Raw genomic sequence first — 23,917 nt, 5'->3', positions numbered from 1 at the left:
CTGGGAGGAAAGACAAAGACCCACACATTTCACTAAAAGACTTAATAAAGGGATTTTTGCAGAATATGGGACCTTTAAAAGTTAGACGTATAAAATGAAATAAAAAGAAAGACTTAAAACTTCACGCTGTGATTTACAGGATCAGACTCTGAGTAACACACTGCTTTGACTTTCACATGAAAATGTTTGTTTTTCCCAGAATGCACTGGGAGGATATAACATTCAGAGCTCGTTCACTGTGTAAATGTTTAAATATTAAAAAAAAAAAATCTATGTGGATGTTGTGAGGTGGTTGAGCTCTGCAGCTGTGTGTAATCAGCTCCTTCAACCCTCACTCCATCACCTCCTCTTATTACTGACCTCACTACTCCCCCTGGTGCTGACTGAGGTGGATGCTCAATGGAGTGCAAGAAGCTGTGTGTGTGTGTGTGTGTGTGTGTGTGTGTGTGTGTGTGTGTGTGTGGTGGGTGGAAGGTTGCCTACATGTTGTGCAGAGAGTATAAAAGAGCTGCTCTAATGTCTGAGGGGAGAATCAGCATCACAGAGAGAGAAATGTGTGTGTGAAGACGAGCTCTTCAAAGAAATGTGTGTGTGTGTGTGTGTGTGTGTGTGTGTGTGTGAGTGTGTGTGTGATATCTGCTCTGTCAGCAGGACGGATCATTTCATAAGCCTCTGCATCGGGTTTTACATTTTGTTTCACGTCGGCTCTTATGAAAACACTGATTGTGTAACGTGTGTGAGGAGGAGACGCAGAGCGACCAGAGGTTTTAAAGAGGACCACAGGGACCACCAGGATCCCTCAGAGGAGTGTTGCATCAGGGTCCTGGTCTAGAATAACAGCTGCTCTTTGCCTAGTTAGAGTTTTGGAGCCGGTTTGGATTAAACGGTCTGGTCCAAGCTCCAGGCCTGAGGACCAACCTGCAGAAAAACCAATTATCAGCCCAATCACTTTAAATCCAGGAGGTTTCAGAGGAGCAGTGAATAAGACTTTCACCGTCCTGCAGCCAAAATGATCCAGATAAATCTGAGGGAATCGGCTGGTTGATCAATATCCGTGACTCAACAGTTACCTCGCCAGGTGCTGGAACGCCAGCAGGTCGTTAACGACTTAAAGCACCTTTGATTTCTCAGGGAGCGACTAAATGAGAAAACAGCTTCCTGAACACTTCATCCTGAAGCTTCTGCAGCAAAAGAAGTGATAATGCACCAACTGGAGGTTGCTGGTTTGACTCCCAGTCATCACCCTGAGCTGTATCCCTCTCCACTCTCTGTGAACCTCATTTCCTGTCTCTGTTCAGCCGTCGTCCCATCCGTACAGGAGGGAAAAGCTCAGAAAGGTAACTTATGGTAAAACTCGTACAGGGACAGTCATGCACATCTTCTGGGATACAGAAAGATCAAACTCTTCTGGAGCTGCAATTCAAACAAAATTTCTCCCAGACATTGGTATTACCTCAAATAATCCACACATGAAAAGAAATCACAACGTTCAGGTCCATAAATAATGATTATGGTGAATTAAGTACGATAACACAGGAAAAAAGTATTGAACACACCATGGAAAGGCTGTATACTTTGGACAGGAAATGCACCATACCACCTGAATTCTGTCAGTAATTATTACTTGAACGTCCAATTAGTGCAAACCAACATCAGCTGGGCTAGAGCAAATTGATGGTCCTATAAAAAAGGTGTTTTTTTCACCAAGCAGTTAAATACCACACACCTCATGATGGGTAAAGGCAAAGAGCTCTCTGAAGACATTCACAACCTGATTGTTGCTCAGCATCAGAATGGAACTGGTTACAAACTTATATCAAAGCACCTGAATATTCCAGTCAGCACCGTTGGGGCCATTATTCACAAGTGGAAGAAGCACCACCTTACCATCAACAGGCCACGCACAGGAGCTCCTTGAAGATTTCTGACCAGGGAGTCAGAGAGATAGTCAGAAGAGTACTCAACAAGCCAAGGACCACCCTGAAAGTGTTCCAGAAAGACTTGGAGGCAGCAGGTACACTTGTTACAGAGAAAACAACAGGCAATGCACTCCACCGCCATGGCCTCTATGGACACTCAGCCCACAAGACTCCATTCCTCAAGAAAAGGCATGTTGAAGCTGGTTTAAAGTTTGCTAAACAGCATCAAGACAAGCCTGTAGAATACTGGGAGAATGTTGTCTGGTCAGATGAGACCAAAACTGAACTTTTGGGCTGTCATACTACAGACCATGTTTGGAGGAGAAATGGCTCTGCACATCAGCCAAAAAACACTACACCAACAGTGAAGTTTGGAGGTGAAGCATCATGGCATGGGGTTGTTTTTCATCTCATGGTGTTGGTAAACTTCATATAACTGACGGAGCAATGAATGGAGCCATGTATGGGGAAATTCTTGATCTGAATCTGCTGCCATCCACCAGGATGATGAAGATGAGACGTGGCTGGACAATCAATCTTTATTTGTATAGCACCAAATCATAACAAATGTTATCTCAAGACACTTTACAAAAACATTTACAGGTCTAGACCTGTAAATGTTAATAAAATTTTATTAGCAGAAACCCAACATCAAGACAAGATAAGGAGTCTTATCTTATCTTAATCCACCAGCAATTAACAAGTTACAATGGAGAGGAACAACTTCCCTTTAACAGGCAGAAACCTCGGACAGAACCAGACTCATGTTAGACAGACATCTGAGGAGACTGTGGGTTTCCACTTTTTTCCTTCACCACAACAAACAGATATGTGACTAAAGACAGTGTGGTGGTTTAGTTTCCATCCTTCATGATACAAATGAGGTTGGGTGAGATTTTTTTTGATGCTTTGTAAGTTGGCAAATCTTTGAAACTTGGAGATAAAAGACAAACCAGAAAAAAGGGTTGATACGAGTCAAACTGTCTGCCTTTTTCACACACCAATGCACATTTTTTAAATTATTCTGACATCTAACAGTTTAGTTATTTGTTGTCACGTTGAGGAGTAAAGACGGGAGGACCATGGACTCCACCCTGCTGCTGCACGGACAACCACTTTAACAAACGTCAGTAAGAAAACACAGGTTGGAGTATCTGTTCGTGCATCTGTCTGAATCTGTAAATTCAGGTGTTTCCAGTTCCTTTAAACTTCAGTTGGAGCAAACTCTTCATTTCTAGGATCAGAGGTTGGGTCTTCAGCAAAGAAACTGGTTTTCTTTTGGTTTTCTGCACTAACAGAGGAGCACGTCTTTGCTTTGGAAACTTTAAATCAGTTTTTCTGTAGTCTGAATCTCTAAACTCTTTGTGCTGATTTGCTTTCATCCATGTCTCTGGTGATGTCTGAGATGAATTGTTCGGATGGTTTTATATAAAAGCAGACTCCCCTCTGATGATTGTAGCTTATTACCTGAGCAAACAGCTGCTGACTGAATCTGCTGAGTCATCAGATTCTCTGGTTTCTGTCGAGTGAACAAATAAATGTTTTCTTTCTTTAAACTGAAGATTTCCACCACATCAACTCTTTCAGTGTGTGCTCATGAGGCAGTTTGTGGTGGTTTATGACACATTTCAAAGATGCTGTGAGGAGGATCTGTTTTAGTTGGACTGCAGCGCCACCTTCTGGCCTGGAGTCTCACTCACACTGTCGTAACTTACTGTTAGTGAGGCGTGCTTTTTATTTAGAATTAAATGGAGATTGGATCGAAACAAATTTTCTTTGTTCAAGTCAACTTTTTACTAGATACAACGAGCGGAGGTAAGGTATTTATCATTACAGTTTTGTAGCGCTACTGTTTAAAACGTGACATTAAGCAAACGTTGTATCAGCCGGCTACATGTAGCGCTATCGGCAGCCCGATGCTCTGACATATCCGAAGGCTAACGGGACAACAAGTAAACACTGTCAGTTTGTACCGTAGTTTAGGAGCCGAAATATGGGATGGGATTAATAAAGTATTCCTGATTCCTGATCTGGAAGGGAGACTTTTTCAAGATCACTTAGAAACTCCTCACAGGGACTTTAACATCAGTTTGAGCTCATATCTTAAAAATATTAACTATGTTAAAAAAGCCCCCACTAAATATTCAAAACAAAGACAGTTTTGCAGTGTTTCTTTATTATTTGCAGGTACTTTTGTTTGCATTGGCGGCGGGTCTCGGCCACCGTAAATACCTGGTTGGAATATTACTTGTGGCATCTAAGAAAGCCATAACATGAAAGTGTTAAAAGAGGGACCCTCCCTCTCTGAAAAACGGTTTGGACATGGTGGAAAAACACGACATGGAGATCTTAACACACAATTTGAGACTTCAGCAATCTATCGGTCAAAAAAAATGGAAAAAGTGGATGGACTTTAAAACCCACCTGAAAGACTAGGGAGAATGGACCATTTACATGGAGGCTTTATGAACTTTGTTTACTGACACCAAGTTTTATATAACATGTTCTTTCGTTGTAACCTCATGAAACAAAGCAAATAAAATATAAGTATAAAAAAGCCCCCACTGCAAAAAAACTGAAACCTTATCAAGTGTTTTTGTCTTGTTTTAAGAAAAAAATTGTCTGATTATACTCAATATGAGCCACATTCACCTAATCAGTCCTGAAAAATGTCTTGATTTAAATTATTTAAAGAGGAAAATGAGGTCTGAACTGTTCATAGCAAGTAAAAAAATCTGCCAATGGACCGAGAAAAATTTTCTCAAAAATTTGCTTAAATTAGAAATATGTCTTGATACAAGAAATGTCTCTCTTGTCCATTAGCAGATTTCTTCTTCTCTTTTTTTTTTTATAAACTTGTTACAGCAATTCAGACCTCATTTAAGTTTAAAATGACATTTTCTACAGTAAATAAGTAAAAAAAAAAACTTGATAAGATTTCAGTTTTTTGCAGAGTTCAGAGTATGTGTCTAACTTCAGCATCTGATGCGTTCAGGAAACTTTAACAGCTGCAGCATCTTTATTTTAACGTGTTTCTCAGTCACTTTGGCAGAACTCTTACATCAATACTTAACATTTACACAACAGTTCAAACACAACATTTTTCAAAATAACTTGTGCAAACTGCAAAAACTAGTTGATAACCTGCTAAAAATGGATCATTCTACGGTGGCCTGTAAGTGTCAGCTGATTTGCGAAAGCAAAAAGACAACAGAGGTTAAGAGGAAAGACTTCCTAACAACAACAGAAAAGTTTTAAAGGTGAGTAAATGATTGTTTTCTTCTTTACCTTCAGCTGTGATAAATATAGCTTTAACGCTAACGCTACTGATTCATAAAGCTAAATATAGGATGACGTGTTTTTCCGGTACATTAAAAAATATTGGTATAAAGGACATTTTATTTATCACAGATGGAGTTAAAGAAAATCATAAACTTTCTGTCACAACTTTTCTGTGTCTGTTAGGAAAACAAACCTCTATTAACTTATGCTGTGTTGAAGCTTTTGCATTTGTGTTCACAGCAAAACAAAAAAACAAAAAACAAAAACCCCTGAAATCTTTGAGTGTTTTTGTCTTATGTTTAAAACTCAATTTGAGCCACATTCACCTTATTTCAAGTTATTTAAAGTTAAAAAAAAATCTGACAATAAAGAAGAGAAAGGTTTTTGTATTCAGATATTTTTCAGGTATCAAGGAATTCTTTTTGAGCACATATATATATATATATATATATATATATATATTATATATATATATATATATATATATATATATATATATGTTTATATATATATATATATATATGTTTATATATATAATATATATATAGCATATATATATATATATATATATATGTTTATATATATATATATATATATATATATATATATATATATATATATAATATATATATATATATATATATATATATATATATACATAAATATATAAACATATATATATATATATATATATATATATATATATATATATATATATATATATATATATATATATATATATAAACATATATATATATATATATACACACATATATTTTTTTTTTTTAAGTCAAACCTGTTCCAAAAAAAAAAATGACGGACCAAAATTTCAGCGTGAGTTTGCATGATCGAACGTGATTGGGATTGAATTTTGACACCAATATTTTCACTTTTGCTGTAAATGAATATCAGCTCCAAATATCAGTTATCGGCTTCCTTGAGTTTTGTATTATCGGTAGCAGTATCGGCCCTGAAAAAACAAAACATATGAGCTGATCTGTAGTACACAGTCTGTTCCTTTAAATCTGATGTGACTATGACCTAAATAACAAACCTGCAGACGCACTTCAAACTAGAAAAATGTCTTAATACAAGAAACTTTTCTATTGTTCCATTGGAAGATTTATTTCTTTATTTTTTTTTTTAAGTGTTACAGCAATTCAGACCTCATTTTGTCTTTAAATAACTTGAAATAAGGTGAATGTGGCTCAGATTGAGTCTAAAAAACATTTTTTTTTAATGAAATTAAGACAAAAACACTTGATAGGATTTCAGTTTTTGCAGTCAGCTTCAGTTTTTTTTTTTTTTTTGTGAGGACACCGGTTGCCACCCTGCGCCTGTGCTGAAGGGCAGAGGAGGTTCGGGTGTGAGACTGCAGCACGGTGCGCAGTGACCGGCTGCGTCCACTGGGGGAGGACCGAGCACCGCCTGCACGCGCTGCGGTACAGGAACAGCTCCCTCACCGAGCCTCTCCATCGTCACACACACTCACACATGCACACACTCACACACACATACACACGCACACGCGCGCACACACAATAGGAAGGGTACCGGAGTATAGGTAGGGCTACGGAGACACAGACAGATGTGTGATGCTCCAACTCCACCAGGGAGCCTCTCCTCTCGACTGCGTGACGGGAAACTTTTACACACCCTCACATCTCGTCCTCAGCATCGCGCGGAGCTGCCATTGATGCCAACTCCTCACCTGCTCCTTTTTTCCCTCCTCCTCCTCCTCCTCTAACGATTATTGCTGCCAGGGCACCGGGAGCGATGCAGCAGAGACGGAGGCTCCTGTTGAATTGAGACACAAGGCGTCGAGACGCAGCCAGGAAAGTGTGCTCTTCGTTGTGCGTCAGAGCACGGATGTGTGCTGTGGATGATATGCTCGCTGCTTGGATACCACAGAGGGGGTCTGTGATACTACCCTCCAAAATCAAGACGGGGTTTTGGGCAACAGCGAAGAGCTGCATCCTCACCTAGCCTACCTCCTCCTCCTCCTCCTCCTCCTCCAGCAGCAGCAGATTTATCTGAAGAGGGGCAGAGGCGATGCTGTTTGGCCCCTTTGGACGTGTAAGTACATGCTCATATAACAAGAGGCAGCTCTATTGTGCAGAAATTCGTGCGTAACAGCTTTTTTTCTAAACAGAAATGTCTCCCATGCATTCGCTTCCTGCACTCTCTTAGCAACAACAACGCTACAGATGATGGAGATGTAGTGCAGGGGGAAGTTTTTGCCCTTTTTTGCAGGAAAATGCGTAAAATCCTGCACAGTGCACACGCTAAAACACTGAACATCGATCTGAATCCATCATTCTGTTGATCTGCTTTCTCCTTCTTTCCCTCCTCACAGCTCCACAGCGGATTTGATGAAGTGCTTCACATTCACCGGAGCCCTCTAACATAACAGGAGGAAGAATATCTGCTTCTTCTTTTTTTGTTTTTGTGCTTTTTTTTCTTCATCTCATCGCATAAAATGGCAACCAGGAGTGACCACGGAGGATCACAAAACGCACCCGGGCGCAAGCCGCACTCGTGGAGGGTTTAACCACCTGATGGGCACCGGAGGAAGCGAGGAGGAGAGACTGTTTTGGTGCCGCTTGTTGACTCGGTGATTTATGATGCTGAGCGGATAAAAGAGACGCTGCAAGTTTTGCCACACAGCGTCTGCGTAACAGGCTATGCCGCCGGGCCTCGCGGGTTTTGGTGGTGGTAATGATGTCATGAAATATCTCAGGCCTGTGCCTCAACCACAACACGTCTCCTGCCATGTAAGAGTCCACATGGAGCGCGCTCATGGCCCTGAGTGAGGTGTGTTTGTTGTTGTGACATCCTCAGATTAACCCTGATTGGTGGAGGCGGTTGATGCCTCATTTTCTCGCCTCTCTCGCGCTTTCACCAGCTGCAACTTTCCCTCTCTGGCCTGCGTCCACGTCGCCCTGAGGCGGGCTCTGTAGCTCTCACGGATCGAATTGAGCGAATTGACTCAGAAATGGAGTTTGCCATGGTGGGCGCGGACGGCGGCAGCCACATGCCTTACGGGTATGCCCAGGCCCGCGCGCGGGAGAGGGAGCGCGAAAGAGAGCGTCAGGTAGCGCAGACGCGAGCGGCGGCTGCGGCGGCTGCTGCGGAAGGAGGCTCCGCGGAGGGAGGAGGAGGAGGAGGTGGTGGAAGTAGTGGTGGTGGCTGCACCGGGGGGTCCACCTCCTCCTCCTCCTCCTCCTCCTCCTCCTCCTCGAGCGCTCATCTCCTTAACAACCGCCAGCATCAGTCTCGCGCCGCCTCCTCCTCCTCCACCAACATCAGCAGCAGCGGTACCGCCTCGCGCCCCTCCTCCTCCTCCACCACCACCTCCTCCTCCTCCTCGGAGCCTGAGCAGCAACAGAGAGTTCTCAGAGAGCGGAAAAAGCAGCGCGGCGTCGGACGCTGGAGACGCAGCCGGACGCAGACTCTCGGCGGGGACCTGCGCCAGTCGGAGCTGGCGCTGCTCGGATCAGAGGAGGACATGATGATCGAGGAGGAAGAGGCTGAAGGAGCTGAGGAAGAGGAGGACGAGGAGGAGGAGGAGGAGGAGGAGGAGGGGGGCCGGGGAAGCAAGAGGTCGAGTTTTCTGTGTAACATGGATGATGAGGAGGAGACGGTGTCGCTGACGGACCGGCGTCCTCAGTCCGGGTACGAGAACATCTACAGCGAGTGCGGCTGCTGCGAGCGCGTCGTCATCAACGTGTCCGGGCTCAAGTTTGAAACTCAGCTCAAGACTCTCACTCAGTTCCCGGACACGCTCCTGGGAGACCCCGACAAGAGGATCAGGTACTTCGACCCGCTGCGGAACGAATACTTCTTCGACCGGAACAGACCGAGTTTCGACGCCATCCTGTACTACTACCAGTCCGGGGGCCGGTTGAAAAGACCCGTCAACGTCCCCTTTGACATCTTCTCCGAGGAGGTGAAGTTTTATGAACTCGGGGAGGAGGCGATCCTCAAGTTCCGTGAGGATGAAGGCTTCGTGAAGGAGGAGGAGAAGCCGCTGCCGGAGGACGAGTTCAAGCGTCAGATCTGGCTCCTCTTCGAGTACCCGGAGAGCTCGAGTCCGGCCCGGGGGATCGCGGTGGTGTCTGTGCTGGTTATAGTCATCTCCATTGTGATCTTCTGCCTGGAGACGCTGCCGGAGTTCAGGGATGAGAAAGAGTATCTACAGCCACGAGTCAACTCCACGGAGCCCGACCACGGATTCACTCCCTTCAACGACCCGTTCTTCATCGTGGAGACGGTCTGCATCATCTGGTTCTCCTTTGAGATCATAGTCCGCTTCTTTGCCAGCCCGAGCAAACCCGCGTTCTTCAAAAACATCATGAACTCTATAGACATTGTTTCCATTTTGCCTTACTTCATCACGCTCGGCACGGACCTGGCGCAGCACCAGGGCAACGGGCAGCAGGCCATGAGCTTCGCCATCCTGAGAATAATCCGCCTGGTCAGAGTGTTCCGCATCTTCAAGCTCTCCAGGCACTCCAAGGGGCTGCAGATCCTGGGTCACACCCTGCGCGCCAGCATGAGGGAGCTGGCCCTCCTCATCTTCTTCCTCGTCATCGGAGTCATCCTCTTCTCCAGCGCGGTCTACTTCGCCGAGGCGGACGAGCCCACGTCGCAGTTCACGAGCATCCCGGACGCGTTCTGGTGGGCCGTGGTGACCATGACGACGGTGGGCTACGGGGACATGAAGCCCATCACGGTCGGGGGGAAGATCGTGGGCTCCCTGTGCGCGATAGCAGGTGTGCTAACCATCGCGCTCCCGGTGCCGGTCATTGTGTCCAACTTTAACTACTTTTACCACAGGGAGACGGACAACGAGGACCAGACGCCGGTGGTGGAGAGCATGCCTCCTGGCTGCCCCTACTTCCCGGACTTTTTGAGGAAATTCAAAGGCTCGCCCTCGGGCTCCTCGCTGGGTGACAAAGCGGAGTATATGGAGATGGAGGAGGGGGTGACGGAGTCGCTGTGCGGGCTGGACAAGAGCCCGAGTAAAGGGAACGGGACGGACATAGGGAGGAGAAACAGTACTAACTCAAAATCCATTCAGACTGACGTGTGATCAAAGTAGAACTTCGTTTTCTTTTTCTTTTTAAAGTGAAACACGCCCAACAAAGACACTGTACGAGCAGGTGGTCCCCAAACACACCTTTACGCACACACACATTTTACGCACACACTCATCGGTCACTAATCGGCGCGTTAGGATATTTATTTCTCCTCATATCTGAACAAAAGTTTCTCCCAAATCCTAATTGAGGCCAAAACTCGCCTAATGAGTTTATTAATGAAGTCGTTGAACCTTTCCGGGCTTCCAAATCTGACGAAAAATCGAAATTCAAGACAGGACAGGCTATGCATCCGCACTTTAAGGGTTTCATCTGTCAGTAACAGAAAGGGTAGAGCTGATCGTTTTGCTGATATGCAATAAAGAAACATTTTGTTTGCACTAATGTAGAATCCGCTTACAGAGACAGAAACTGTAGGCCATGCAAATGGCACCGATTTAGTCCTCCTGACCACTTAGCTGAAGAATGTTTGACTAACCTCCTCACAGAGAGCAAACCTCCTTCATATGTTGCCAGAAAAATTTGGACCCAAGTCAAGAAAAAGTGGAAGAAAGATAAAGAAAACTTTTGTTTATGCTCCAACATTTAATGTAAACAAAACGCTCATTCATGTTAGGACGCAGCATTTAGGAGTCATCAACTACAGCAGGGCTAGAGTTCTTTCTCTGACATCCACACACACACACACACACACACGCACACACGCTTTCCCACAACAGGCCAAGAAAAGCCTTGTGTTGTCGAGCCACCCTGAGAGCTAAGCACAGGAATCCTTCAGAGGAAGTGACTCGCCTCGCCAGGTTTTGTACGGACAGGCTCGGGGCCTTGGCGACACCAGTTTCCCCAGCTTCATAGAAACAACCTCAAACAGACAGTATCCCTTTATCTACCAGGACGCAGACGGAAAGCTATAGCAAAAATGACTCTGCTGTGGAGACTCCTCTGGAGGGGAGTCAACGAGCAACTTCCTCTCCTGTCCGCTGGACTTCGTGCACAAAATACAACTTTTTTTTTTTCCTCAAGAGGACTATGATTAACTCCGAGCTCAGAGGATGGTCGGGATGTGGATGTCTTCCAAGGTATGTACCCTGCAGTGTGTGTGTGTGACAGTGATGAAAACAACTCGCAGTGTCAGTGTGTGGGCCTGTGATGCTGCTGAAAATATGAGAGATGATAAACAACAAATAAAACACTCACTACTAGCTCTGCTTAAAGAGAAAACAGCTGTAGTCTCATCTCTGGCTCTGTTTGCCTCCTCTGAGGGGCGGTTTTACGCGTGCGTAATCGTGCGTAAAATGCTTTGGATGGAAATGGCGCACGTTCCAGGCGTCACGTGATCAGTTAACGCTCGTCAGAAGCAGCCTGAGGTGTAACAGACACAGAGTTCATCCTATCTGTGATGATCTGATCAATGTGAGTCCAAGGTTTTGTGAGATTTGTCGAATTTTGACGGTGAAATGTTTCAAATGCAAAAAGACCTTTGGATAGCTTTAAATTTGATTTTTTTTTTTTTTTTCAGAGTTTGCACCCTGATGTTTTAGGAAGTGTTGGCTTCATCACTTTAAAGGAAAAGCAGCTTGTTTATTTGTTTGTTTGTTTCTGGTGATATCTATTTATACGGCAGAACAACTCCACACACACTCAGTCAAACACATCCATTCATGACGTTGTTTCCTTGTGTTTCAGTTTGGAGAATGATGATGGTGTGTTTATGTGTACATGTGAAAAAAAGAGTTTGATACGAGAGCGCACGTGTGTAGAAATGTGCAGCCTTCAGAGCACAAACAGAGGACAGCAAATCAGCAAACTGATAAAAAACAGCACATTTCGTCCTTAACAAAACAAAGAAATGAAATAATTCCTGCGCTCATGAACTGGATTCTGAAATCCAAAAAGGAAAGCATCCCAAACATCAGAAAGGCCACAGAGTGTTTTCTCAGAGCAGGAGACAGAAAGTGAAGCAGCTAAAGCTTTGAAATGTAAAACATTTGCATCATCACAGCTTCTGGGTTCAGCGGTGAAGATGGAGAAGATGAAATTTAAAGAAAAGTGTTGAAATGTCTGATAGAAAACAGGTTGTCTCATCTGTTAGTTTGATTCATAGTGAAGTTAACGAGGGTTTCTCGACGGTGGTTGTTTTTAGAGACTAAACAGGAATTAGTGAATTATGTGACGGATAGTGAAGGAGGAAGTCTGCCAGAGATTAACATCAGCTAATGCAATCACCAGACTTTAAGTCTCATAACTTCTAAAAAACATGAGAAAAAAATCTGCTTGGAAAGATTTTCATTGATAACTGTTAATGTTTATTCAAAATCTGGAGTGGTGGAAAATGTCTTTTATACTCAATCTGAGCCACATTCACCTGACCAGTCCAGAAAAATGTTTGATTTCAAGTTATTTAAAGACTAATTAAGGTCTGAATTGCTGCAAATGGGAACAAGAGATGCACAATATATCAGTATCAATATCGATATCGGCCGATATTTACTCATTAGCTGCCGGCGTTTTCAGAGCATCTTGAACGATCTTTAAAGACCCCAAATAATCTTGTTTTCTCTGACTGTGTAAACACCAAAACTACCTGAGAAGAGTGGACTCTCTTCTTTTGTGTCTCTCTTCCTGTTTTTGATCCAAAAACAGACAAAACAAACTTTTTTTTGATCGCGTTCATCTCAGACGCTCCATCCTCTGATCCTCTCCATGGTCGTCTTTTCTCTTTTTATTATTATTAATTATTATTATTTATTACAAATATCGATATTGGTAAATATATCGGTTATCCGCCATAACAGCAACATCAATATCGGATATCAGTATCAGCCAAAATTTTCATATTGGTGCATCCCTAACTGGAACAAGAGAAAAGTTACTTATTCTTAAGTTACTTATTTGAAGCATATCAGAATCAGAATCAGAATGGCCTTTATTGTCATTTTACATAATGCACAACGAGATTGGAGAGCCTCTCCTTCACTGCTATAAATAGTTAGTTAGAAAAAAATAATATATACAAAAAAATAGTATAACTAAAAAAAGATAAAGAGAAAAGGAAAAAAACTTGAAGTTGCAGAAGGCTTTGAATGTACAAGATATACACACACAGTGGGGAAAATAAGTAATGAACGCATCAACTTTTCTCTCATCACATTTATTTCCAAAGCTGCAATTCAAAGAAAATTTCTCCCAGACATTGGTATTAACTCAAATGATCCACACATGAAAAGAAATCACAACGTTCAGGTCCATAAATAATGATGATGGTGAATTAAGTACGATTACACAGGAAAAAAGTATTGAAGACGCTAACTGAGACTCATCTAATACTTAGTGGAGAAGCCTTTGTTTGCAGTGACAGCTTCCAGAAGCTTCTTGTATGTTTGAACTAATGGCCCACACTGCTCAGGTGTGATTTTGGCCCATTCCTCTGCACAGATTGTCTTTAAATCTGGAATATTCTTTGGTGCCCTCTGGTGAACCCTTTTCTTTACTTCTTTCCACAAGTGTTCAGTTGGATTGAAGTCAGGTGATTGACTAGGCCATTCTAACAGATTGATTTTCTTTTTTTGAAACCATCTGAGAGTCAACTTTGCCGTGTGCTTTGGATGGTTGTCCTGCTGGAAGGTCCAGCCACGTCTCATCTTCATCATCCTGGTGGATGGCAGCAGATTCAGATCAAGAATTTCCCCATACATGGCTCCATTCATTGCTCCGTCAGTTATATGAAGTTTGCCAACACCATGAGATGAGAAACAACCCCATGCCATGATGCTTCACCTCCAAACTTCACTGTTGGTGTAGTGTTTTTTGGCTGATGTGCAGAGCCATTTCTCCTCCAAACATGGTCTGTAGTATGACAGCCCAAAAGTTCAGTTTTGGTCTCATCTGACCAGACAACATTCTCCCAGTATTCTACAGGCTTGTCAAGATGCTGTTTAGCAAACTTTAAACCAGCTTCAACATGTCTTTTCTTGAGGAATGGAGTCGTGTGGGCTGAGCGTCCATAGAGGCCATGGTGGTGGAGTGCATTGCCTATTGTTTTCTCTGTAACAATTGTACCTGCTGCCTCCAAGTCTTTCTGGAGCACTTTCAGGGTGGTCCTTGGCTGGTTGAGTCCTCTTCTGACTATCTTTCTGACTCCCTGGTCAGAAATCTTCAAGGAGCTCCTGTGCGTGGCCTGTTGATGGTAAGGTGGTGCTTCTTCCACTTGTGAATAATGGCCCCAACGGTGCTGACTGGAATATTCAGGTGCTTTGATATGAGTCTGTAACCAGTTCCATTCTGATGCTGAGCAACAATCAGGTTGTGAATGTCTTCAGAGAGCTCTTTGCCTTTACCCATCATAGCTAAATCATTGTTTTTGTTTTGGGGTTGTTTTGAACTCTTGGTTTCTAAACTCAGCACATGTTGGAGAAAAGTGGTGAAAACATGATATCCACTCTCTGCTGAAGAGTAAAATGCTAAATGTGACCTTGCAGGGCTCTGCAGAGTTTTAAACTCTGAGGACGGATCCTTCAGAAACCCCAGCGTGTGTCTGGGTCAGTGATGATCTGCATTCACACAGAGGATCCGCTGCCACTCGCTGCATCGGAGCGTAATCATGTCTTTCTGTGTCGGTCTCCTCAGAGGAACTATTCATGAAGATATTTTCAACACCTGCACCCACCAGCAAACACACACAGCAGCAGCAGCAGCCTGTGGCCCCGAGCCAGCTCCTCTTGATACCTCACACTTAGCACTTACATAATGTGGCTTATTGCAAGAGGCGCAATCCAAAGCGTTTTCTAAGCAAAGTGTGTGGGTCAGGCGTATTCTTAGGCCTGAAGCTGCTGAAGCTGCTGAGCTGCGGTGAACACGGTCCGTATCATCCTGAGCCACAGGAGCCGCTGAATGGTCCGGACTGTTCAGGGCGTCCTGTCGTCACGTGTCCTGGCGTGCGTGGCGTGCGCAGCGTGTCTTTGTAGTGCAGATTTAGACCATATGGCCGGGCCATGTGATGTGACAAATGGAAGGTTATTTATGGTTATTCTTCTTTCTAAAAGTATTCCCTGCTTGTCAAAGGACAGAGGAGAGGTGGGAAGAAAGTGAGCGTGGTGAATGTAACGTTAGAGCGGGTTATGTAATAACAGAGAACAGAGAGCGGAGAGCCGCGCTGATCAACAGAAAGTTAATCCACTGTTTGCTCCACGAATCCAGACGCTGATCTGTTCAGGAGAGTTTGTGTTCACAGGTTGGAGCTTCACTGCAAAAACTGAATCTTATCAAGTGTTTTTGTTTCTCTTCAGGAGAAAATGTCTTTTTAGATTTGATGAGACACATCCATCTGACCAGTCCAGAAAACATCTCATTTCAAGTTATTTGGCAATGTTTATGTTTATACTTTTATTCTGGTGTTTTTATATTTATATAGTATCTTATTCAGGTTATGTGGGCTCATACCAGGACCAGGGAAACTAGTTTCATTCCACCTCATGTTTTACATGCCTGTAATGACAATAAAGCTCCCTGAATCCTTGAATTTAAAGACAAAAATGAGGTCTAATTTTTTTGGAATAAGTTAAAAAAAATCTGCCAATGCAACAAGAGAAAAGTTATTTTTTTAAGTCATTTTTCTAGTTTCAAACAAATTTCCTGGCAATATTTTTCCATTGGCATTTTTTTTTACTAGTTACAAGCAATTTGGACCTCATCGTTTTCTTTGTGACTCATATTGAGTGTAGGAGCTATTTAGTGTTTTTCTTTGTTTTGTTTAGAACTTAGTTTGGTGTTTAGATTTTCACTATTTTTAAATCAATTAATTTTGATTTAATTGTGATAACGTTTTTGTTAGTATTTCAGTAGTTTATCATTCCTTTAGTTTGGGTGTTTTGTTAATTATTTGTTTAAATTGGGCACGGTGCCACTTTAGGTTATATAGGTAAGCTTACGGTAGGGACCAGCATGCACCTGGGTGGGCAGATGGTTTTTTACCGGAGTGGGAGCCACATGGGGAGTTTTCCTTTGTTCTTCATTTGCTTGATTTTTGGATTAATAAACCACATTTTTGTGAAAGTTTGACATCGGTTTGGACCTTACGTTTATTTTCCCATCCGCGTAAACCATAACCCACGGTGCAAGAGTGGCCTTTTGAGTCTTTTTTGAAAGTTTGTTTGAAACCTTTTGTTGTCTTTTTTCAAACGGCCACTACATTGAGTATAACTAGACAATTTTCCTTAAAATACGACAAAAACACTCAATAATATTTCTTAGCAACATTTCTTATCTTATCAAGTGTTTTTGTCTTACTTTATTAAAACTGTCTTACAAAACTTAATGTGAGCCACATTCACCTGTCCAGTCCAGAAAAGTTGCTTGGTTTTTAGGTTATTAAAAGCTGTAACAAGTAAAAAAAAATCTACCAATGGGGTGAAAAAAATTTGCCCATGAGGTTTCTTTAGGTGAGTATAATGTCTCAATACAAGTAACTTTTCTCTAACCCCATTGGCAGATTTTATTTTTTACTTGTTACAGCAATTCAGACCTTGTTTTTGTCCTTAAATAGCTTGAAACAAGACATTTTCTGGACTAATCAGGTGAATGTGGCTCATATTAAGTATAACAAAACAATTAACACTCAAAATAAGACAAAAACACTTTGATTTCAGTTTTTGCAGCGTGTGATTCATTTTTTACAGCCCCCTAATGATTGAGCATCACATTACCTTTTTACTTACTTTACACAAGATAAACTACAACAGATCTATCCAGACAATTTCTAACAACTTAAAAGTTTTACACTGCCAAAATCTGATATCTTATCAAGTGTTTTTGTCTCAACTTTAGTAAAAAAAAAACTTTTTATTCTTAATATGAGCCACATTCACCTGACCAGTCCAGGGAAATCGCTCATTTAAGGTGTTTCAAAGACAAAAATGAGGTCTGAAATGCTGTACCAAGTAAAAAAAATAAAAATAAAATAATAATAATAATCTGCAAATAGGGTTAAAAACTTTGCAGGTTAAGTTTCTTAAGGTTAGAATAATGTTGTAAAACAAGGAGCTTCTCTCTAACCCAGTGATTTAGACCTCGTTTTGTCTTTAAATAAACTAAAATATGAAATGTGTCTGCACTGACCAGGTGAACGTGGCTCATATTCGATCTAAAAATACTTTTTTACTTAAAATAAGACAAAAACACTTGATAAGATTTCAGACTTTTGCAGTGTTCACTTAAGTGTCAGTTTCCTGCCTGCGCTACATCACATTGAAATCATTAGTGACTTTTTAGGCCAGTAGAAAATGCCCTTTAGACTTAATGAGCCACAGTCACCTGAGCAGTCCAGGAAAATTGCTTGTTTTAGGTCATTCAAAGACAAAATGAGGTCTGAATTGCTGTAACAATTTAAAAAATCTGCCAGTGGGTTTAAAAAAAAAAAATGTTATAAAACAAGAAGCTTTTCATTTAACCCCAATAGCAGATTTTTTTTACTTGTTTCAGGCAATTCAGACCTTATCTTGTCTTGACGCCTATATTGTCACTTTTACCACAAATTAATATCTGCACTAAATAGCAGTTATCAGTATCCTTGATCACTGATTATCAGTACTGGTATTGGCCTTGCAAAAACCATATCGGTCTATCTGTAGTAAAATTTTCTAGCTAATTTCTCTTGTATCATTGGCAGTGTTTTTTTTTTTGGTTTTGCTTGTTACACTTATTCTTTGAATAACTTGGAATCAGACATTTTTCTTGACTGGTCAGGTGAATGTGGCTCATATTAAGTATAACAAGACAATTAATACTTAAAATAAGACAAAAACACTTGATAAGATTTAAGATTTTTGCTGTGTTTGCTTAAGTGTCAGTTTCCTACCCACACTGCAAAAACTGAAATCTTATCAAGTGTTTTGCTTTTATTTTTAGTAAAAATTGTCTCATTATACTTAATTTGAGCCACATTTTCACAGGTCAGCCCAAAAAAAGTCTTGTTTTAAGTTATTTAAAGGTGAATGTGGACTCTCAGCACACCTGAAGGCACAGGTGTGTAGGAAGAGGACGTTATGTGTTTTTAAATAACTTGAAATCACATTTTTCCAGACTGGTCAGGTAAATGTGACATTTTTTTTCTAAAAATAAGACAAAAACACTTGATAAGATTTCATTTTTTTGCAGTTTAAACTATTTTCCCATGAGGCGTTGTGATGTTTGAGGCGTTGGTCACACAGAGAGCAAGGTGTTATGGGACAGAGTGGTTGTGTCTGTTTCCTTTATGAATTGAATGATTTTCTCCATCATAACATGATCAGACTCACTGGCTGTGATGGTTTAAATCTGAGGCAGCTGAGAGAGGTATTGAACACGACGCAGCTTTAAACCAGACAGAAGGAGCTCATTGACAAACTCTGTGTACACAGCTCCACACAGCTACATGCTGCAGACAGAACGATGGAGTGAGTCAGTTTCCTTACACGTGAAGAACAGCACAGCCTCCAAGCTGAAAGAGGAAAACTCTCAGAGTGTTTTCAACATTTATCCCAAAGTTTGACGCCTCCTCTGTCCCAGAGTAGACTCTAATCTGATTTCCTGCCTGGTTAAAACAGCAGCTTTGAGAAGTCAACACTTCAGCACGTGGAAATAAAATGGTGCAAATCCACGTGTTTCGATTTCATCATTTCATGCCTGTATACAATGACGTTCTTGCTGTATGGCCTAACCTACCGCCCTCTACTGGTGTGGCAGTGTAGTGTTTAACCTTTGTTTTTTTTCTCCATATGTCTCTGTGAAAACAAGCTAACTTAAGTTTAGCAGCCGGCTATATTTCTCTCTCCTCACAGCCCGGTGCTCTGAGACGTGTCTGTAACATGTAACGTTAGTGAATCCTGGTTCTGTCCTACCAGAGCTCATCTACCAACTCCAACCTCACCAAGCAGAGCTAACGTAACCTGGCTCTTCATTTTATTGATAGACTCTCAAGTTTGAACAGACCACTGCAGAATAACTGCTGACTGTGGGTTGGAGGCAACATTAGCTCAAACAGGTTAACCTGGGTTTTAGCCTTTAGCTCATATTTTTGCCTTTAACTCATATTTTAGGCATTGGCCAATGTTTTAGCCTGTAGCTTGTGCTTTAGCCTTTAACATTTGTTTTAACTTTAAGCTCTTGTTAGAGCCTTTGGCTTTTGTTTGGATTTTAGCTCTTGTGTTAGCCTTTAGCTCTTGGTGCAGCCTGTAGCTCATGTTTAACATTTAGCTCATATTTTAGTTGTTGGCCCATGTTTCAGCCTGTAAGTCGTATTTAAGCCTTTAGCTCTTGTTTTAGCTTTTGGCTCGTATTTTAGCCATTAGCCCATGTTTTAGCCTGTAGCTTGTGCTTTAGCGTTTAGCACTTGTTTTAACCCTCAGCTCTTGTTAAAGCCTTTAGCTATTGTTTTAGATTTTAGCTCTTGTATTAGCCTTCAGCTCTTGGCGTAGCCTGTAGCTCATGCTTAACATTTAGGTGTTGGCCCGTGTTTCAGCCAGTAGCTTGTGTTTTGGTCTTTAGCTCATGGTGTAGCTTATAGCTCTTGTTTTAGACTTAAACCTGTGTATGAGCTTGTAGCAAGGTTTTTAGCCTTTAGATTGTTTTAAAGCCTTTAGCTCTTGTTTTAGCCTTAAACTTGTGTGTTAACCTGTAGCTTGTATTTAAGCCTATAGCTTTTGTTTTAGCCCTAAACTTGTGTATGAGCCTGTAGCTTGTGCTTTAGCCTGTAGCATGTGTTTTAACCCTTAGCTTTAGCCTTTAACTTGTGTATGAGCCTGTATCTATTTTTTTGCCTTTAGCTTGTATTTAAGCCTTTAGCTCTTGTTTTAGCCTTTAGCTCTTGTTTTAGTCTTAAACTTGTGTAAGAGCCTGTGGCGTATGCTTTAGCCTGTAGCTTGTGTTTTAGCATTTACCACATGCTTTATCCTTTTAACCGTATTTTGGCCATTGGTATGTGTTTCAGACTGTAGCTCGTGTTTCAGCCTTTAGCTCCTTTTTAGCGAGAAAAGCACAGATCCTTCTCTTCTCTACTAAACCTCATCAGCTGGTGTGGTGTTTTCAGAGACTTAGACGTGCTGTAAATCAATCCAGTCAATTCAATGATCTGAACTACAGAGATAAAGTCTGAAGGAAGCTCATGATGATATTTATAAATGAAATGCTAAACCATCCCTGAAAACACTAAAATATCTAAACATGGACTGATTGTGCAGCGTTCTTCATGGTCTTCATGTTCCTGTTTGGGAGCTGAACACACTCTCTGCTCTGATGGCTAAAAGCTGACGAAAGGATCAGCTCCTAAAAGACAGAAAAGCTCCTGAGCTGAAACGTCTCCGAGTTAATCAGCTCTCCTCAAACTGTGCAGATTAAAAGCAACAGGCCTGCGTTTGGCTTTTCCATTGTGGTTATCAGGCCGGCATCTACATTTACAGACGTCTGATTGAATTACGCTCCTCTCGGCCCACATTTTATGTGACAGCCGACACTTCCAGATTGAAACAACCTGCTCTGCATAACACAGGCCCGATTGTGCTGACAACCACAGGTCAAAGTCGCTCCTGACCCTGTTGACAAATGGCTCATTTCCTTCCTCAAAAAATGACTCCGACCTGCAGCCAAGACGTCCATCCATCTTCTGGATCGGCTGAAACCTGCTCAGGGTCACAGGGGGCTGGAGCACGTCCCAGGATTCACTGGGGAAGAGGCAGGGGACACTTCTGACAGGATGCTGGTGATTCACAGAGATGCATTAATGTTTTCAGTTTACCAGCGCTGCATGACTTTGTCTGAAGCACACAAAGTTAACAGTCTGTGACTTTTCATCAAGCCCAACACATTCAGAGAGAGCCAGAGCAGACCGATGTCAGAGCCCTTAATTTAATCCGGTAAGAAGGTCCTAATGAGCTCTGTACAGTCCAGCAGAAACAGTGAAAGTCTCAAAATTTACATGTTCAAGGTGAATCAGAGCCTCTTTAAATTAACTTTAACAAAAAACAGCTTAACCTGTAGGTGTCCCTGCCTCTGGGCTGAACTAATGGCTGCCAAAATCTGAATAGGCATTCCCAAATCTTTAACTGAAGTTGGTAATTTGCATTTTCACAGGTTTATGGAAGATAATTAGGGCCCCTAATAAAAAATAAATAAATAAATAAAAAAAAGGTCAATATTTTTTATTTATTTATTTATTTTTAATTTCAGAATTCTGAGATTAAAGTCTCAGATTAAAGTCTGATTTTTTTTTTTTACTCAGAATATTAAGAAAAAAGTCAGAATTCTGAATTTAAAAGAAAGAAAAAAGAGAAAAATGTCAGAATTCTGAGATTAAATTCTCAGGATAAAGTTTAATCTTTTACAGAATTCTGTGGAAAAAACTCTGGGATTAAATTCTGGGATTTAAGTCAGAATTCTGATTTTTTTTTTGTCACAGAAAAAAAAAATTGAAAAAGGAATTTTTAATTTTTTAATTAAAAAAGAAAAAAAATCAGCGGGCCTTATCCTTGTCTGTAAATGTTGGACTTATTTTTTTTATTAGTCTTTTGGGTTGTGATAAACTGGCAACCTCTTGTCTTAAAATATAAGGCCTATGTGGAAGTGTTAAACTGCAGTTCATCAAGTGTCCACTAGAGGCTTGCTGCAGAAACACTCGAAACCACATACACACCCATTCAAAGAGGCCAAACTTTACAAGTTAAAAGACTGGTCAAAAAAAATAAAATAAATAAAAAGATTTTGTCTGAATGTATTTTTCTTCATCAGCACACTCTAAAGGAGTGATTTGTTTTATGACGTGATACTTATGTTGAAGTTATTAAACGTACAAGTTTTGCCCATATAAGGGCGCTGACAGGCTGAGAGGTGGGAATATGTTGTGGAGGAATTTTTGTATTCAAGAATCAATGAGGTATCATGAATCAAGTTAGTCTTTGAGGGGGGACGACGACACATCAGACACATTTCATGATTGGCACCAACGTCTGATGACAACCACAGCACACAGTTCCTGTTTCCATCGTGTGCCAGATGCTCAGGAGTCAAACTTATTTATTTACTTAAATTTATTTATTTTATTAAACAAATTGATATTCATTACCATATAAACACAAAAAAGTATAGAAAATTGGTAGCGTTGAGTACTGGTACCGATTGCCAGATACCAGGCATTGGTATGGTATGGTTTCAAATGTGAAAGGTACCCACCTCTTCCTGGTAACATGACACACAAACCTTCAGTTAGCATAGAGAGTAATAAAGTGATGAAAATGTTTCTGGAGATTATGAAGTCAGATTGCATGTTTTTTTAAAGAGAATCAAAAACTGTGTCACGACTGAGATGTTTTGACCTCTTAATGTCAGCAGTGAATTTTTAAAGGCCCCGTACAGAGACACAAGTCCCCATATACAAATGTGCTGAGTGCCCTCCCCTCCTCATCACATTTTCAAAGCTGCATTGTTAAAATCTTTGCTTCATATCTGCCTTTGCTGGTGCATTCATTGATGCTTTAATTTCACATCCTCTCTGAAAACACTGGCAGGAATGGATTTTCTGCATTGTACTTCCATGCATTTGCACATCCTCTAGCTTTGGCAGAAAAAGCAGAACAGCATCCAAAATAGAAATGAAAATATCCCTCCGTAGTGGTCGACATCTCTGCAGGGAACCCTCAGTGTGAGACCGCCAATCTGACCACTACTAAGAGGCCTTTTTTCAGACAACTGAGCGTTTTTGTAGCTTTGTTTTTTAAGGCAAGTGCATTCACAACAGGCCCCTCCAACAGGAGACAGAGAGTGAGAGGAAAAGTGGAGCTAACAATGTGTACGTACACACAAACAGCCCCGAGCACAGATCCCATATGGTGAAATAATAGACGTCGACATTTTATCAGCGCGTTGTGCCCCGCAGACATAAAGGGTTATATGTGAGGAAGGAGGCGAGAAGTTCATCCTGCTTTAACATTTCCCCCTCGGATCCCGTCGGCGTGTTTTCATAACAATAATGAATATGTGGAAAAATCATTAATCAGGCAGAATTACAGAGACGGGAACAACATAATCATGCCTCTGGTTGTTCCAGAAAAGAATCTTACACGCAATTTTTTTTTTAGTAATTACAGTAAATTATCAATGTTTTATATTGGCCATCAGGCCTCTGATAAAATATTTCTTCTAGGAAGTAATCAAAGTCAGCTGGAAAGAAAATAAGAGGAGAAACAGGGAGGAAGTTCATGAGGCTGGAATGTCTTTGTCTGTGCTGCCAATACATTAATCAGGCCTGATAAAGAGCTGTCAGCGCGCTCTGCAGCCAACACACACACACACACACACACACACACACACAATGGACGATCCCAGCCCGTGTCATCGTGCGGGTCTCAAGATAAATTGTTGTGTCTTTAAAAAGACAAAGCATTAAAAAATGATGAAGAGGGACATGATGTGGTCATTTTTAACCTCTGGAGTTAATGTTGACGCTGATTATTAACGACTTATTGTCAAAACTATTAGTCAGAGAAAGCTGGGAGAAAGAGCCAATGAGAGGTGAGGTTTAACAGGTTAAAGACCACGACCTTGGCTTTTTAGAGGCTTTCCCCAGTGGAAGTCTGGGTAATGTATGCTATC

At 41.5% G+C, this 23,917-nt stretch overlaps 2 protein-coding genes across 2 annotated transcripts in view; one reads left to right on the top strand and one right to left on the bottom strand.

The window, feature by feature from the left end:
* Nucleotides 1–23,917, bottom strand: part of LOC141787567 (gonadotropin subunit beta-1-like) — a 34,545-nt gene that overhangs the window by 8,980 nt on the left and 1,648 nt on the right. The window lies entirely within an intron of this gene.
* Nucleotides 6,715–23,917, top strand: part of kcna4 (potassium voltage-gated channel, shaker-related subfamily, member 4) — a 91,166-nt gene continuing 73,963 nt past the window's right edge. Inside the window, exons 1-2 of the mRNA XM_074666064.1 lie at nt 6,715–7,277; nt 7,558–11,382. Coding sequence (XP_074522165.1) covers nt 8,197–10,296 — 2,100 coding nt within the window. The 5' untranslated portion in view covers nt 6,715–7,277; nt 7,558–8,196 and the 3' untranslated portion in view covers nt 10,297–11,382. The remainder of the gene's footprint in view (nt 7,278–7,557; nt 11,383–23,917) is intronic.

Source organism: Halichoeres trimaculatus, unplaced genomic scaffold, assembly GCF_033239565.1.
Source record: "Halichoeres trimaculatus isolate MK-OKI-2021-1 unplaced genomic scaffold, fHalTri1.1 fHalTri1_scaffold_3, whole genome shotgun sequence".
NCBI classification, from domain to species: domain Eukaryota; kingdom Metazoa; phylum Chordata; class Actinopteri; order Labriformes; family Labridae; genus Halichoeres; species Halichoeres trimaculatus.
This window is presented reverse-complemented; position numbering and strand designations above follow the sequence as displayed.